The following is an 18,752-nucleotide window of genomic DNA, read 5'->3' on the forward strand; positions in this document are numbered from 1 at the left end:
AAGGACTAAGATAGCAGATAGGTAGGAACATCACCACCTACAAATTCCCGTCCAAATCCTAAGCTACCATTACTTGGAAATATGTCTCCATTTCTTCACTGTTTTTGGGTTAAGGCCCTCAAGTTCCCTTCCAGCCTGCACTGAGATTGTATAATGGAATATAGGTTGATTAAATCGACGTGCAAAGAACTGGCAGATGGGATGTAATTTGGGAAAGTGCAAGAGTTTTCAGTTTGGAAGGAAAATGACAAGCATATAAAGCATTCCTTTGTAATTTACTCTTATTCAAGTTTAGCACATTTTTTTTTCAATTCAACTTCTGCCCTCCTAATGGAATGCTTAATTGTACCATGTTATGGACTCAATTCCCAGGGATCTTTTATTTCAAGGTAGTCTGTTAAATCTATCTCATTACACTTCACCAGATCCAAAGTAGCCTGATGCCTAGTTGGATCCACAATATATTGTTCTAGGAAACTATCCTGAAAATATCTTATTTTTCTGTATTTGTACGCTGTACTGAAACATCATCTCAGCATCTACTCTGTCAAGCTTCCTCAGCACCTTGTATGTTTCAGTAAGATCACTCTTCATTCTTATAAACGTTAAGGAATAAAGGCCAAACCTAATTACCTGTTCTTAATAATTCCTTCATTCCCAGGAATTAGTTGAGTGAGTCTCTTTTGAGCCGCTTGCATAGAGTCCTACAGCACGGAGACAGGCCCTTTGGCTCAAACAGGTCCATGCTGACCAAAATGTCCACCCACGCTAACACCATTTCCCTGCACATATCCTTCTAATCCTTTCCAATCCATGTATTTGTCCAAGTGCCTTCTAAATGATGTTAATTTGACCGACTCGATCACTTCCACTGGCAGTTCATTCCATATGCATATCACCCTCTGTGTAAAAAACATTGCCCCTAAGGTTTATGTTTATCCTTTCCCCTCTTACCTTAAACTGATGCCCTCTAGTCCTTGATTCCAACCCTGGGAAAAGACAGAGTGTGTTCACCCTAGTCATGCCTCTCACAATCTAATACAACTCTATAAGATCGCCTCTCAATTTCCTACCCTCTAAAGAAAAAAAAAGTTTTAGCTTGTCTAACCTCTTCCCTAGAATTCAGACCATTGAGTCCAGGCAACATCCTTGTAAATTTCTTCTGCACTATTTCCAGTTTAATAACATCCTTCCTGTAGCAAGGTGATCCAAACTGAACACACTACTCTAAGTGTGGACTCGCCAACATCCTGTATAATTGCAACATAACTTCCCAACTTCTGTATTCACTGCCCTGACTGATGAAGGTCAGTGTGCCAAAAGCCGCCTTCATTGCCCTTCTACCTTTCAGAGAACTATGAATGTGAACTCCCAAAATCACTCTGTTCTACTCTACTCCTTAAGGCCCTACCATTCACCATGAAACTCCTACCTTGATTTGACTTTCCAAAATGCAAAACCTCACCCATATCTATATTAAACTCCATTTGCCATTTCTTGGCCCGCTTCCCCAGCTGAACAAGGTGCTGCTGCAGTTTCTAATAACCTTCCTCACTGTCCATGATACCGCTTATTTTAGATTAGATTAGATTCCCTACAGTGTGGAAACAGGCCCTTCGGCCCAACAAGTCCACACCGACCCTTCGAAGAGCAACCCACCCAGACCCATTCCCCTACATTCATCCCTGACTAATGCACCGTAACGCTATGGCCAAATTAGCATGGCCAGTTGACCTAACCTACACATCTTTGGACTGTGGGAGGAAACCACGCAGACCCGGGGAGAATGTGCAAACTCCACACAGACAGTCGCCCGACACGGGAATTGAACCCGGGTCCCTGGCGCTGTGAGGCAGCAGTGCTAACCACTGAGTCACTGTGCAGCCCCTATTTAAGTGTCATCAGTGAACTAATCATGCCTTGTAAATTCTCAACCAAATCATTGATATAGATAACAAACAGCAGTGGGCCCAATACTGACGCCTGAGGCACTCCACTAGTCACAGGCCTCGAGTCCAACAAGCATCCTCCATTATTACCCTCTGCTTCCTACCATAAAGCCAATTTTGTATCCAATTTGCCAGCTTGCCCTGGATTCCATGTAATCTAATCTTCCAGAGCAGATTACCATGTAGAACCTTATAAAAGGACTCACCGAAATCCATATAGACTACTGCCCTCCCCTCATCAACCTTCCTGGTCACTTCATCAAAGAACTCTAACAAATTGGTGAGGCATGTTATCCACTCACAAAGCCACACTGACTACTCCTAATCAAACCCTGTCTTTCCAAATGCATGTATATCTTATCTCTCAGTTAAAAATCACACAACATCAGGTTATAGTCCAACAGGTTTAATTGGAAGCACTAGCTTTCGGAGCGCTGCTCTTTCATCAGGTGGTTGTGGAGGATACAATTGGAAGACATAGAATTTATAGCAAAAGTTTACAGTGTGATGTAACTGAGATTATACATTGAAAAATACCTTGACTGTTTGTTGAGTCTTTCATCTGTTGGAATACCATGATAGTTTCACTTCTTTCATGTGTAAATCACAAATTTTTTTTTAAAAAGTTGCATTCTCAGGTTAACTGTAATAATTGGTGTTAGCTAGACAATATGTTGAAGGTGTTAGCCTACTGTGTTCTCTGTCTATGCCATGATGTTTAGATTGATTCTAATCTAAAAAGTGAGATAACAGAGTTTTACGTGAATTCATGCAGTTTTTGAGCAAAATACAATGTAACTTTGCAAGTACAAATTCACCCCATTAAATATATGCATGTGTGTACATGTGGGTCTTTGTGTGTGTGTGTGTGTGTGTGTGTGTGTGTGTCTGTCTGTCTGTCTGTCTGTCTGGGTTGGGGTCTTGAGTATGTGAGAGAGAGTGTATATGTGTATGTGTGTCTGTAAGTGTAGAGTGTCTTAAGTCTGTGGGGTGGTGCATGTGAGAGTGTGTGTGTGTGTGTGTCTGTGGTGGGGGGGTTGTGAGTGAGAGAGAGTGTGTCTGTGTGTATGCGTGAGTGCAGAGTGGTCTAAATCTCTGAGAAAATGTGTGTGTCTGTGTGCTTGTCTGTGTCCGTGTGTGTGTGTGTGTAGGAGTGTCTGTGTGTGTGTGTGCATAGTGTAATGGTGTCGCCTGTAGTGTGAAATGAACCCAAGATCCCGGTTGAGGCCCTCCCTATGGGTACCGAACTTACCTATCAGCCTCTGCTCGGCCACTTTTCGCTGTTGCCTCTCCCGAAATTTGCCTTGGAGGATGGTCACCCGAAGATCCGAGGCCAAATGTCCTGGACCGCTGAAGTGTTCCCCAACTGGGAGGGAACACTCCTGTCTGTTGATTGTTGTGTGATGCCCATTCATCCGTTGCCGTAGCCTTTGCTCGGTTTCCCCAATGTACCATGCTTCAGAGCATCCTTGCCTGCAGCGTATAAGATAGACAACGTTGGCTGAGTCACATGAGTACCTGCCACGTACATGGTGGGAGATGTCCCCACGTGTAATGGTGGTATACACGTCCACACTCTGACATGTCTTGCAGTACGTACCGTGACAGGGTGTGTGGAGTTGTCCTGAAAGCCGGGAAGCTTGCTACGAACAAAGATCTGTTTGAGGTTTGACAGTAGTTTAAAGGTAAGAAGTGGCGGTGTGGGGAAGACTCGCCCAGACTTTCCCCACACTGCCACTGCTTGCCATCAAACAACAAACACTCTACACTTACATAATCACACACATATACACTCTCTCTCACATACTCAAGACCCCAACCAGAGGCACCACATGCACACACATGCATATACGTTTGTGGGGTGAATTTGTACTTGCAAAGTTACATTGTACTTTGCTCAAAAACTGCATGAATTCATGTAAAACTCTGTTATCTCACTTTTTAGATTAGAATCAATCTAAACATCATGGCGTAGACAGAGAACACGGGGCTAACACCTTCAACATATTGTTAAGCAAACACCAATTATTACAGTTAACCTGAGAATGCAACTTTTTAAAAAATGTATTGTGATTTACACATGAAAGAAGTGAAACTATCATGGTATTCCAACAGATGAAAGACTCAACAGACAGTCAAGGTATTTTTCAATGTATAATTTCAGTTACATCACACTGTACATTTTTGCTATAAATTCTGTGCCTTACAATTGTGTCCTCCATAACCACCTGATGAAGGAGCGGCGCTCTGAAAGCTAGGTAAAAACAATGACTGCAGATGCTAGAAACCAGAGTCTAGATTAGAGTGGTGCTGGAAAAGCACAGCAATTTAGGCAACATCCAAGGAGCAGTAAAATCGACATTTTGGGCAAAAGCCCTTCATCAGGAATACAGCTGATCCACATTGGATTCACCCTAATCTTCTGAGCCAAAGCTATCTCGTGCCCCCTTTTTGCCCTCCTGATTTTCTTCTTCAGTAAACTCGTGTATTCCCTGTATACCTTCAAGGATTCCCTTGATCCCAACTGTCTGTAATTGAGCCATGCCTCCTCCTTCTTTCTGGTCAAAGTCTCAATATCTTGTTATCCAGGGATCCCTATTCCTGCTGACCTTGCCCTTCACCCTCACAGGAACATGTAGACCTTGGACTCTAGCTATCTCACTTTTAAAGGCCTCCCACTTGCTGGATGTCCCTTTCCCTGCAAACAAAGTACTCCAATCAACCCCTTTAAGCTCCTGTCTAATTCATCAAAATTCTCCTTGTCCCAATTTAGAACTTGAATATGTGGACCAGTTTTGTCCCTTTCCATAACTTTTAGAATTAATAGTACTATGGTCACTAGTCCAGAAATGCTCCCCCACTGTCATGTCTGTTACCTGTCGTACCCTATTTCCCAAGAGTTGGTCATATTTTGCCCCCTCCCGAGTAGGAACCTCTTTATACCGCTTGAGGAAACTTTCCTGAACGCACTTAACAAATTCCACCCCATCTAAGCCCTTAACGCTCTGGCAGTCCCAAACTATGTTAGGAAAATTAAAATCCCCTACTATGACAACTCTATTCCTCCTGCAAGTTTCCCTGATTTTCCTGCCTATTTGTTCCTCTAATTCCCATTGACTATTTGGGGGCTATAATAGAATCCCAATAATGTCACCATCCCCTCCTTATTTCTTTGATCCACTGACAAAGCCTCACCGGATGATCCTTCAGTTATTTCTTCTCTGATTACTGCTGTGATACTCCCTTTAATCAAAAATGGAACTCCCCCTCCTCTTCCTTCCACTCTCCTAAAGCACCTGTACCCTGGCACATTAAGTTGCCAGTCCTTCTCTACATTGCCATGTTTCTGTATTGGCTATAATATCTCCAATGCCATTGTATTCCTTCAATAAATATGCGGGTCAAAACAGCTGCTGCCCTTTGTTTAGAGTCTCTCTCCACTTAAACAATAGTTCATCTTTGATTCTTCCTACATTAAACTCCATCTGCCAAAATTTTGCCCACTCACTCCTTGGAGATTCCTATGTCTTCATCACAACATGCTCTCCTACCTATTTTTATATCATCAGTGAAATTGGAAACATTACACTCTAACCCCTCCTCTGAATCATTAATGTAGATGGTAAATAATTGAGGCTCTAGGACTGATCCTTGTGGCATTCTGCTAGTGATGTATTTCCAACCTGCAAGAGACCTGTTAATCCGAACTCTGTCTTCTGTATGTTTACCAATTCTCAGTAAATGCCACTACAGTATACTCAATATCATTAACTCTGTCATGTGCAATACCCTTTTATGTGCCACCTTGTCAAATGCCTTCTACCAGTTCCACTTCTTCAACTCTTTAATATCCTCAAAAAATTCTAGCCAATTTGTCAAACCTGTTTTCCCATTCACAAAACCATATTGACTTTTGATTGTGTTAAGCTTTTCTAAATATACTTTGACTTGACTGGAAGGGGAACCTTGCAGGGAAGATGGTAGGCAGCAATGGCAGGAGTTTCTGGAGATAATTTGGAAGGTACAGCAGAAATTCATCCCAAGGAAGAAAAATCAAAGTAAAGGGAGAACAAGGCAACTGTGTCTGGCAAGCAAAGTCTGGAACAGCATAAAAACAAAAGAGAGAACCTACACTGTGAACATGAGTGGGAAGGCAGTGGATTGGGAAGCCTTTAATAACCAGCAGAGAATAATGAAGAAAGCACTGGCAAGATGAAATATGAGAGTAAACTAGCTAATAATATCTAAGGAATTATGAGTTTTTAAAAATTCTATGTAAGAGAGAGACCAGAGTGTTGGAAAACTGATTGGAGTAGTAGTAATGGGGAATAAAGAAATGGCAGAGGAACTAAATAGGTACTCGCATCACTTTTCACAGAGGACAACACCAGCAGCATACCAGAACTTCAAGGAGGTCAGGGCGGCAGAGCTGAGTGTAGTTGCCGTCACTAAGGAGAAGGTGCTGGGGAAGCTGAAAATGGATAAATCACTCAGACTGGATAGACTACACCCCAGAGTTCTAAAGGAGATAGCTGAGGAGATTGTGGAGTCATTGTGATCTTTCAGGAATCACTGGACTCAGGGAGGATCACAGAACACTAGAAAATGGCTAATGTAACATCCATGTTTAAGAATAGAGGGAGGGAGTCAGAAGACAAGAAGTTATAGACTGGTTAGCCTGACCTCAGTCATCAGCACAATTTTAGGGTCTGTTATTAAGGATGAGATTATGTAGTATTTGAAACTGCATGGCAAAATAGGGCTGAGTCAGCATGACTTTGTCAAGAGCTGTTCATGGTTGACAAATCTATTAGAATTCTTCGATGAGGTAATGAGCAAGTTAGACAAAGGAGGGTTAGTGGATGTGATCTATTTGGATTTCCTTAAGACCTTTGACAAGGTGCTGCACAGGAGGCTGCTAAATAAGGTAAGAGCCTGTGGTGTTAAGGGCAAGGTGCTGGAATGGACAGAGGATTGGCTGACTGGCAGAAGGCAGAAAAAGGGATGAAGGGGTCTATTTCAGGGATGTCAGCCAGTGACTAGTGGAGTTCTGCAAGTGTCAGTGCTGAGAGCAAAAATATTCACGTTACACATTAATGATCTGGATGAAGGAACTGAGGGTGTTGTTGCTATGTTTGCATATGACACAAAGTTAAGTCAAGGGACAGCTAGTGTTGAGGAAGCAGAGAGGCTACAGAAGGACTTGGACATGCCAGGCAAATGGGCAAAGAAGTGGCAGATGCAATACAGTATAGGAAAGTGTGAGGTTATGCGCTTCGGTAGGAAGAACAGAGATGTAGACTATTTTCTAAATGGGGAAAGGCTTAAAAAATCTGAATCACAAAGGGACCTGGGAGTCCTAGTTCAGGATTCGCTTTTAAGGCGAACAAGCAAGTTCACTTGATAGTTAGGAAGGGAAATGCAATGGTGACATTCATTTCAAGAGGGCTAGAATATGTGAGCAGAGATGTACTGCTGAGGCTATGCAAGGCTCCGGTCAGACAACATTTAGAATATTGTGAGCAGTTTTGGGCCCTGTATATATGGGAAGGTGTGCTGGCCTTGAAGGAAGTCTAGAGCAAGTTCACAAGAACGATCTTGGGAATGAAGGGCTTGTTATTTGAGGAGTGGTTGAGGATTCTGAGGCTGGACTTACTCAGTGGAGTTTAGGAGGATGAGGGGATATCCAATTAAAACTTACAGAATAATGAGAGGTCTGGACATGTAGAAGACGTTTCCACTAGTAACAGAGACTAGGACCTGAGGGCATAGCCTCAGAATAAATGGATGACCCTGTAAAATGAAGATGAAGAGGAATTTCTTCAGTCAGACAGTGGTGAATCTGTTGAACACATTGCCATAGAAGACTGTGAAGACCAAGTCATTGAATGTATTTAAGACAGAGATAGATAAGCTCATGATTAGTAAGGGGATCAAAGGTTACAGGGGAAAGGCAGGTGAATGGGATTGAGAAACATATCAGCCATCATCGAATGGTAGAACAAACTCAATGGGCCGAATGACTAATTTGGTCCAAATGTTTTATGATTCTAGCATTTTCACAATGACAGATGTTAATCCTATGATGTGATAGCCTGTAGTTTTCTAGTTTCCATCTCCCCCTATCTTGATCAGGGACATCATGTTAGTGGTTTCCAAGTCAACCAGAACTTTCTGGAAACAAAGTTCTGGAATACTTCAAGCCATGCCTCCACTATCTCTACAGCCACTTCCTTTAAAACCTTTGGATGCAGGCAATCAAGTACTGGTGACCGGTTTGTTTTTAATCCCATTACAAAATATTTAATCCCACACAATAGATACTGTGATATGATCTTTCCTCCATTTGCACTTTGCTTATCTGTTATCTTTGGGATGTTTATTGAGTCCTCCATTGTGAAGACTGCTTTAAGTTATCTGCTATTTCCTTGTTCCCTATTATTAATTCTCCAGTTGCATCCTCCAACACTTATATTAGCTATCCTTTCTTTTTATATCCCTTGAATTCTTGCTGTGTGTATTTATATGTATTGTCTATTTACCTTTGTGATCAATTTTCGTCCTTTTTATTCGCTTCTTAGTCAGCTGCTGCTTAAAAAAATCCCAGTTCTCTTATTGAATGATGGAGAAGCACAGAGTGGCCAACCCTGTTCCTAAATCTTAAGTTCCAGATACGATGATACCCATTTCTTATCTGTTCCTCTTGTTCATTGCTAGGTTGGCTGTTTAAAGAGGTACAGCATAATGTGAAGGCACCTTGGCTAAGGGTTCGGAAACATTGGTTTGTGCTGACACAGGATTCGCTGGATTATTACACCAATAATGAACTGAATGCAAAGCGACTTGGCATGTTGGTCCTGACCAGTCTATGCTCTGTACTCTGGCCTGATAAGGGCACATACAAGGGAACAGGTAAAGATTCCAAACGGATATTCGATCCTGTAACAACTGGCAGCAGGTAGCAATATGAAGCATTTGTGGCTCTTCGGTGTATATAAAACCATTATTCACCAAATCAATCCCCCAAACTAGAAATTACAAACAGTGACAGTAACGTTCTTGGGTTGCATGTCTATCAGAGAAATGAGAATCAAGGAGTCAAGGGAAATGAGAAGAAGCTGAAAGTGAATGGAGTACAAGATCAGTGATAGGAGGTGTGGAAATGGCCCATTTTCTTTCTTAGCATCAAAGGTATAGGCAAGTGCAAGGAGTTTATGCATCATCTCTGGACTTGCTTGTTTGTGCTGGATATAGGAACCATGTGAAAATTACATCACTGAAAGAGGCCATTCAGCTCATTGTGTCTGTACTAGCTGAGTAAACTAGCACTCATTCTAATCACACTTTCCAGCACTTGGCCCATAGCCTTGCTTTAAGTGCAGATCCAGGTTCCTGTCAAATAAGTTGAGGGTTTTCACCCCAACCATTCAACTGGGAAGAAAATTCCAGACTCCCAGCAACTGTGTACCCATTTCCCAAACTAGAAGTCGGTGTGTCAGTGTGCTGATCAGCATGCGCAGAATGTGGAATGTTACCTGCCACTCTCGGTGAAAAAGGTTTTCCTCATGTCCCTTCTAATCTTTCTACCAATCACTTTTTATCTGTTCCCCTGGTAAATGACATCCTCAACCCTCCATTTGGAGAAAAGAGGTCTTCCCTGTGCTCTTTGTTCAAGCCTCTCATAATTTTGCACACTTCAATTCAGCCCTCAACTGCACTGTTCTGAGGGGGAAAACAAAACCAAATAAACCTTCCAACATTAATCCCGAATCTTGTATTCAAAACCTCATCCAGTAAAGGAAAGAATGCTGTACTGTCATCCATCTTTTTGGACTGTGGAGGAAACCGGAGCACCCTGTTGAAACCCACGCAGACACGGGGAGAATGTGCAAACTCCACACAGTCAGTCACCTGAGGCAGGAATTGAACCCGGGTCTCTGGTGCTGTGAGGCAGCAGTGCTAACCACTGTGCCACTGTGCCGCCCACATTGATAGGGTTAAAGTAGTAAAAACAGAGGAGACTTGAATTGACCATAAACTCCAGCAGAGACTGGTTGTGCCAAATGGCCTATTTATATTGTATAGTTAATATTTGTGATTATCCTCCTATCCATGCGTGACCTCTTGTTTCACATATCCTCTGCTTTGAAATGCCTTTTTTCATTTACCCTGATATTTCGCTTCACAAACCTTTTTGTTCATATGGAGTTCAATTCTTAAGATTCATAAATCTGTAGAATCTCTTAATGTTATTTAGTCAATGGCCTTGCATATTTCTGTCATTTCCTTATTTATATTCTGTTATTGCCTAGGTTCTCCTCTCTTTCTCATCTCGCTGTTAATTCCTTGTGTAACTAAAAATTTCACTGATCAGCAACATGATACCAATGTGTAAATAAACACTGACTTTGTACAGTTACAGTGAGTGACCCTTAACCCTGTATAAACATTGATTCTGTACAGTTATAGTGAGAGACCCTTACCCTGTTGAATAAACACTGATTCTGTACTTTTACACAGTGAGTGATCCTTATCCTGAGTAAACACTAGCTTTGTACAGTTACACAGTGCTTGACCTTAACCTTATTGAATAAACACAGGAAATTAGTTCTGATAATTTCATGGTTATTTTCAGGCTACTGGAACATCACAGTGTATGGACGGAAACATCACTACCAACTGTACACAAAGCACCTGAACCAGTGCATTCAGTGGGCCTGTGCTATCCAGAATGTCATCAATTGTAAAGCTCCTGTGGAGACACCAACACTGCTCCTAATTCAAGACATTGAGGTATTCTCCAAAGGATCCATAATTCCTTATTAATATAGTGATCTACTGATGGGCAGGCATTTGACATTAAATAACCTTGGATGCAATTTAAAGAATTCATTTTGACCAAGCTCAGAATTTGGAGTTTCCTTTTTAGCTCTTGCCTTTTCTGTTTATGGATTCTGATTAAGTTGCTGTATTTTTCCAGCATGTGCAGTCTTTAGCTTTTGATTTTCTCATCAGGTATTTTATGGAATTGCCCCCTGTCTTGCCTGATTCTGATTGAGGTGAACTCCTGACCCCAGCTCCTGAAAATAATGCTTATTTATTCCAGGAGAACTGCACTAATTCTGAAGTTCTGGAAAACATTTACAAATGGAATCCTATTCTCCAGCACACTCAGAACCCACTTTATTCTCCTCTGCTTCCATTCCCCTATGGAATAGGGGCTCACCACCGTAAGTGCAAGCTCTTCTTTGGTTATTGAATGTAAATTTCTGCAAATAAATAGAGTGGTAGACACTGTTTACTTGGACTTTAGTAAAGCCTTTGACAAGGTTCCACATGGTAGACGTATGAGTGAAGTCAGATCACATGGGATTCAGGGTGAGCTTGCCAATTGGAATCAAAATTAACTTAACAGCAGGACAAAGAGAGTTGTGTTGAAGTGTTGTTTTTCGGACTGGAGGCCTGATATCAGCTGTGTTTCAGAGGGATCGGTTCTGGTTCCACTTTTGTTTGCCATTTATGTAAATAATTTAGATAAGAGTATAGAAGGCATGGTTAGTAAGTTTTGTAGATGACACTAATATTGGTGGTATAGTGGACAGTGAAGAAGGATATCTAAGGTTACAAAGAGACCTTAACCAATTGGATCAATTGGCTGAAGATTGGCAGATAGAGGTCATTTGCATAAATGTGAGATACTGCATTTTGGTAAAATAAACAAGAACAGGACTTCTACAGTTAAAAGTAGGATCTTGGGTAGTGCTGTAGAACAGAGAAACTCTAATTCCTTGGGAGACAAGCTGATTAAGAGGGTGTTTAGCATTTTTGCCTTCATTGCTCAGACCTTTATGTACAAGATTGGGACGTCATGTTAAGGTTGTACAGGATGTTGGTGAGGCCTCTTCTGGAATACTGTATCCAGTTATGGTCACCCTGTTATAGGAAGGACCTTATGAAGCTGGGGACAGTTCAACAAAGATTTACCAGAATATTGCTGGGAATGGAGGCTTTGAGTAATAAGGAGAAGCTGGGTAGGCTGTTTCATTGGAACATAGGAGGTTGAGGGGTGACTTTACAGAGGTTTATAATATCATGATGGTATTGATCAGGTGAATGGCAGGTGTCTTTTCCCTTGGATGGGGGATTTCAAGACAAGTGGGCATATTTTTAAGGTGAAAGGAGAAAGATTTAAAGAAATTATGAGAGGCAACTTTTTTTTACACAGAGTGCTTTCTGTGTGGAATGAACTTCTGAGGAGGTGGTAGATGTGGGTACAATTACAATGTTTAAAAGAGATTTGGATAATTACATGAATAGGAAATGTTTGGAGGAAAATGGGCCAAGTGCAGACAGGTAGGACCAGTTTAGTTAGGGTTATGCTCAGATTCCTGAAGAAGGGCTCATGCCCGAAACGTCGACTGTCCTGCTCCTTGGATGCTGCCTGACCTGCTGCGCTTTTCCAGCAACACAATTTCAGCTCTGATCTCCAGCATCTGCAGTCCTCACTTTCTCCTAGGGTTATGCTCAACCTAGACTGGTTGGACTGAAGTGTCTGTTTCTGAATGACTCTGTGGCTATGATTCTTGTGAAAACCCTGAAATAATAAATTAATATCAAATGGAAAACATTATTGTTGAATTATATATTTGGAATAATTCAGAAAGTTTGAGAAAAAGATCAGGAAGATGTGGAGGGTAAGGAGAAGGGTGATATACTACATTGTGGGATTAAAAACAAATGGTAGAGAACTATCATGACAGACTGGTCATGTTGTATTGTTGCTGATTTTTTTCTAGTCAAGAACACTAAAGGCTATACAACACTCCATGATGAAGCTGTCAAAGTCTTCAATTCACTGCAGCATCTAGAGACCGAACAAGATCCTATTCCTCTCATTCAGGGTATACTGCAAACCTGCCTTGACCTGGAGCCTCTCCGTGATGAAGTCTACTGTCAACTGATTAAGCAGACAAGCAACCCCCCACATGTGGGAAGCATCAATGATCTGCGAAACTGGCAGCTGCTGACTTGCATGAGTGTTACCTTCCTCCCCAGTAACACTGTTCTCAAATACCTTCGGTTCCACATTAAACGGTGAGACTAGACAAATGCAGAGCCACTACACTGTAGGAAAAACTGCTCCATGTTTTCATTGCCAGATTGCACAAGTGAAATGTTTGAATATCCAGATCCACGTGGTCATGGAATAGAGAAAAATTGTACAGAGGAAAATTTAAACTTTTGAGTAAATGTGAAGAGTTTTAATTTTGTCAGTTGTCATTGGAAAAGCATCCCACATTCATAGCCATGGCACAGTGGTTAGCACTGCTGCCTCACAGCACCAGAGGCCTGGGTTCAATTCCCGCCTTGGGCAACTGTGTGGAGTCTGCACATTCTCCCCATGTCTGCGTGGGTTTCCTCCGGGTGCACCGGATTCCTCCCACAGTCCAAAGATGTGCAGATTAGGTGAATTGGCCATGCTAAATTGCCCATAGTGTTAGATATAGGGGAATGGGTCTGGGTGGGTTGCTCTTCGGCAGGTCGGCGTGGACTTGTTGGGCCGAAGGACCTGTTTCCACACTGTAAGTAATCTAATCTAAAGCTCAAGCAGGCCATTTGACTTAACAAGTCCACGTTGGTTCTCTGTAATTTCTTTTTGAAATAATTCTTCATTCCTATTCTTATTCTTGTGCACAGTGACTTCCACATCATCAGTCTTCACTGCGTTTAAAAAAAAGTTGTCTTCACCACCTTGTATCCCTTGCTTTAATTCTGAAGCCCCAAATCCCATAGCCTTTGCTTAACTGCTCTTGATCCGTAATGCATCCTCAAAGACCAATGTACATGCATTCAGGCTCTTTAGAACTGGGTGATTGAATCTCTGTTGCCACTTCCTATCCCTTCTGTCAAGGTGCATCACCTCTCACTTCTCTATATTAAATTCCATTTGTCCCCTTTCTGCCCATTCTACCATCCCATCTATGGACTTGTTGCAGTTGTTTGATATCATCCTGATTGTCAGCAACACTCCAAATTTTGTGAACCTACAAATTTTACTCTATTTGAATATCAAACTTATTTGTATCGAAGAGAAAAAGTAATCCTAGTACTGGCTGTTTGGTAACACCTTGGTGCTTCATCCTCCAGTGTAAAATAAACTATCACAATTTGCTATTTCCTGCCCTTCAGACAAGGTTTTATTCAAGGTGACACCTGGCACTCTTATTCTATAGGCCTGACTTTGGTTAGCCAGCCTTTTCTGTGTTAATTTGTTTAAAAAAACTCCAATTAGATTAATTAATTAATTAATTAGTTAAACTCCAATTAGATTAATTGAACATTACAGATTTGCATTGATCCTCCATAATTAACTCAAACTTCGCCAAGTGTCTGTTGCTTTCTCTTTGATTCTTGTTTCTAAAACCTTACCTACTGCTGATGTCATACTGAGTGACCTATACTTATCAATAATGCCTTACACCCTTAAAACACATGTAACACTTGTCCTTCTCCAATCCTCTGGCAATTCTCCAATTTCAAGTGAAAAATTGGAAGATTATGGCAAGTCCTTCCATATCTCCATTCCCCCCCATCTTTGGCAGCCGAGATATAAGGAATCCAGAGCTGGTTATTTATCTACTATAACTGGTTTTCAGTCATTTCTGCATTCATTACTTTCGTCATTTTCACCCCATTCGTTACTTTTCTTATCTCTACGTCTACGGACATTTTATCAGTTTCCTCTTCCTTTGTAAGCACTTAATGTAAATTACTTATAAAGTATTTTTGTCTTGCTGTTGTACGTTGAAATAAATTGAATTCCAGTGACTATGACGAGGGGTTTGAGCAGGCATTGCCTGAGTGTACGATGGAGGCAGATACAATTATGATTTTCAGAAGACAATTGCATAATTATCTGTGGTTGCATGATGGCACAGTGGTAATGACTGCTGCCTCATAGTGCCAGGGACCCAGGCTCGATTTCAGCCATGGGTGACTGTGTGTGGAGTTTGCACATTCTCTTTGTGTCTGTGAGAGATTTGTCTGGGTGTTCTGATTTCTTCCCAAGTCCAAAAATGTGCAGGTCAGGTGGAATGGCCATGTTAAAATTGTCCCATAGCGTCTAGGGATGTGCAGGCTCGCTGGGTTAGCTATGGGAAATGCAGGGGGGGGGGCAGTGTGGACTCTATGGGCTTAATGGTCTGTTTCCACACTGTAGGGATTCTATGAAGAGAAAGTAATTCAGTGTTACAGAGAAAGAGAGGAGAAGTGGGACTGAGTTATTCTTGCAGCGAGACCAGTGTTAATGGTCAAATGGTTTCCTTTGTGCTGTAATTATTCTGTGAAGCTATAATTTGTACAGTCTAAGAATTTCATAACTTCCAACCTCCACTCCTAACATTGAACCCTTTGAACAATCAAAATAGTATTAAAAATATGTTTTTAAACATAAAAGGTTTGCACCTGATCTGTAATACCTGGAGGGATATCCAGAAATGGGGACTTTGTGAAATTTATTCTCCCCCCCCCCCCCCCTTGCTTGTGTGCTGCTTAGCTGCAGTGATATTGTACAGAAATGTGGATCAAAAACCTGCTCTTTCTGAGTCATTGACAGCATGTGTCACTCTTGTTCTCCAAATGTTGAGCACTAATCCTTTATTGGAAGATGATAATCATTTCACCAGTAATTGGAAGCTCTTCTGAGTCGGATGTGAGGTGGAAATCACCTCTTTTTAAGTTTACGATTAACTTTTTATGTTTTTGTTGTACATATTTTCTATCTTTATAGGTCACAGGACCAATTTCCAGAGACTGAAGTATATAAATATGCAGAATTCATCGCAGATTCATTAATGAGAACCAAATGCAGAAAACATGTACCATCTTGTGAAGAAATTCTGGTCTTGATGCGGCGAGAGGAGATGAGTTGCACCATTCATTACGCTGGCTCCAAATTTTGCAGGGTCACCATTAATTCGCATTCAACAGCTGGAGAGGTAAGAGAAAAGCTAACAAAGTGGGGCACAGATTATGGACAGAAAGTGTTAACTCTGGGTTTTGAGTCCAGAAGGCTGTATAACGTCTAGTTAAAAGGCAAGTTGCTGTTCTTCAAATTTGCATTGAATATCATTGGGAAATTTCAGGAGGCTAAGGACCGGGAGGTTAGCCTGAGAATGAAATGAAAATTTCAAATGATAGGTGATCAGATGTTAAAAACCATGCTTTTGAAATTAATAGAGATATTCTGCAATGTAGTCACCCAACCTGAATATGGTCTTCACAGTATCAAACAAGCTGCCTTATGAGCAGTGAATTCAGTGTACAAAATTGAAGGATGTAGATGTAAATTGCCATTCACTGGGGAGGAGTGTTTTGGATCTCAGACAATGAGACATGTAAGAGTATGGTTGTACCTCCTGTACTTGAATGGGAACGGGCATGGGCCGAATAAAAGTCATGAGGGTGCTTGAGGAATGGACCAGGGTATCACAAAGGCAATGGTCCCTATGGATTACTGAGAGGGGAAGGCAGGGAATGATGTGGGAGATGCATCATAGCTGAGATAATGGAAATGGTGGAGATTAACATGGAGATTGGTGTGGTGGAAAATTAGGCCAAGGAGAACACTATCATGGTTCTGTGGAAGTGGGTGAAATGGTGAGAGCAGAAGTGAATAAAACAGAGCAAAAAAGAGGTCAAAGGCCCTGACAACCATGGTGGGGTGGCCATTCAGGGAAAGTTTAATTATTGATTAAAATAAAAGCTAGATATCAGAAAGTTGCAATATCCAAACTGATGGGACAGAGCTGGAGAAACTAGAAGAATGGGACACTACCCTAACAGGAAGTGGAGTGTAAGCAAATGGAGCCAATAGGGTTGAAGACGTGCAATGAAGTTTCCCTGATCCTCTAAAGTACAAACAGGAAAGTTGAAGAAAGAGCTGAGATTTACCAATAAGAGAGAGGTGAAAATTGGAGGCCGAGGTTATGGTGTTTTCCAGATGGTACAGAAGCAGGAAAAAGCACCGATACAGCCATTGATGTACCAGTAAAGGAGTAAATGTGTCTGGGAGAAGAAATATTTCTTATATGCCACAGAAGGATGGTAAGCTAAGAACTATCCAAGTGAGGGATGCTCTGGTCTGAATGGGGTTTGGTAGCTTCTCCCCTGCCCCAGTTCTACTGGTTGTCGACCACAGTGACTCCAGCTGTTGCCCTAGGGAAAGGGGTTGCTGTATAAGATTGAGGGTCTTAGAATGAGTTTGAAGGACCTATTTCTTTAATAGAGGATATAGTTTTAAAGTAATTAGTGGAAGGATTGGAAGAGGGTTGAGGAGCAATGTTTTCACCCTCAACCAGGTTGTTGGTGAGCATCTTGAATTTACAGCCCTAAAGTGAGGTAACAACCCTCATCACTGCTTTTCAAAAAAACAAAGTTAGACATTACAGTTGGAGTTCTGTAACCTACAGGATACAGACCAAGAGCAGAACATTGAGACCAGATCGGATCACTCATTTACTGCGAGTGTAGTTACAATGGGTCAAATAGCCATCTCCCGTGCTGTAATTGTTTTTGTTTCTATCTTTCCCACTGATTTAGAGCAGAACCCTGAACTCATTTTCTCCTCTATCATCCAAAGGCAGTGTGGCCTGACCAGGAGTAGTTAACTCTTTTGCACTGGATTCAAATGTGGGTCCCCATTCTTGGTCTGATTCTGTCACAACAGATTATATGGCCAGGCTCAACGGGAAGTCACATGCTTTTCATTTTCTCAATGTTCCCAAATGTATCACTGAGTTTGCTGCAGATATGAAATGGCACACACAGTAAACCATTACACATTGCCTTCTACATGCCAGTGTGACCAATCTAAGCTCACTTCTCTCCTTTGCTCCACTGCAGGTTGTGAACAGTTTGCTGGTGACACTTGGTTTAGGACAAAGTCGAAATCGGTTTGCTCTTTTTGAACAGAACTTAACTGATCAGTGGCTCGTGGCAGATGACACTGTTGTAGCGGACATTATAACCAGGTTTGAAAAGTAAATATCCAAGTTTTATATTGTTTACTACTGTGTTAAACTGTTATACTAACAATAAATTTTGGATTGTCAGACAGGCTCACAGTGTGGCTTACTTATAATTACTGAAAGCTTTGCAGTCAAGACACGGACATATGTTATACCTGTTTGAAAGCAATAAAACAAATGACAGCCTTTGGCCCACTTCTCAGAGCAAAGCATTGAACAAGTGTCACCCTGTCTGGTTTTAAATGTAAATAAAGCCTGCAGTTAACGGTCAGTCATTACTAACTTGTGCATTCTCCATGGTCATATATCTACCAAGCACTACGCACTTGCTAACAAATCAGCATTATCCTATCATAACAGAATAAATGTTGTTTCCTTTTAAGGTGATAATTCTTTTAAATTGTCCTGATGAGTGCAAAATGAAAAGCTTCAATAAAATGTTTAAGGCAAAACATTATGGATAGAATGAAGAATAGGATTTAAGACTATTGGGAGAGTTGTGTGCACACCTAGGGACTTCAAATTTGATAATTGCCGATCAATCCTGTTCAGAGATATTACATGCCTCTGGAACAGGTGTGACTTGAGCCCAGGACTCCTGGCTGAGTTGTAGGGACCCTACCATTACATCTCAAGAGCCCTCTACTTTAATTTATATATAGATTGAGATAAGCAGACTAGCATTTTAAAAGGTAGTTAATATTGTTTCCTTCAACAATATATCTTCAAATCAAAATATGGCCATGTCCTAGTAATAAACCAGGCTCCGTTAACA

The 18,752-nt window shown here is 41.4% G+C and overlaps 1 protein-coding gene across 3 annotated transcripts in view; it reads left to right on the forward strand.

The window, feature by feature from the left end:
* plekhh3 (pleckstrin homology, MyTH4 and FERM domain containing H3) overlaps nt 1-18,752 on the forward strand; it is a 75,108-nt gene that overhangs the window by 24,192 nt on the left and 32,164 nt on the right. For all 3 annotated transcript variants that reach the window (XM_060848671.1, XM_060848672.1, XM_060848673.1), the window contains exons 4-9: nt 8,667-8,861; nt 10,585-10,742; nt 11,056-11,179; nt 12,746-13,043; nt 15,739-15,946; nt 17,853-17,989. In XM_060848671.1, coding sequence (XP_060704654.1) covers nt 8,667-8,861; nt 10,585-10,742; nt 11,056-11,179; nt 12,746-13,043; nt 15,739-15,946; nt 17,853-17,989 — 1,120 coding nt within the window. The remainder of the gene's footprint in view (nt 1-8,666; nt 8,862-10,584; nt 10,743-11,055; nt 11,180-12,745; nt 13,044-15,738; nt 15,947-17,852; nt 17,990-18,752) is intronic.

Source organism: Hemiscyllium ocellatum, chromosome 32, assembly GCF_020745735.1.
Source record: "Hemiscyllium ocellatum isolate sHemOce1 chromosome 32, sHemOce1.pat.X.cur, whole genome shotgun sequence".
Lineage (NCBI taxonomy): Eukaryota > Metazoa > Chordata > Chondrichthyes > Orectolobiformes > Hemiscylliidae > Hemiscyllium > Hemiscyllium ocellatum.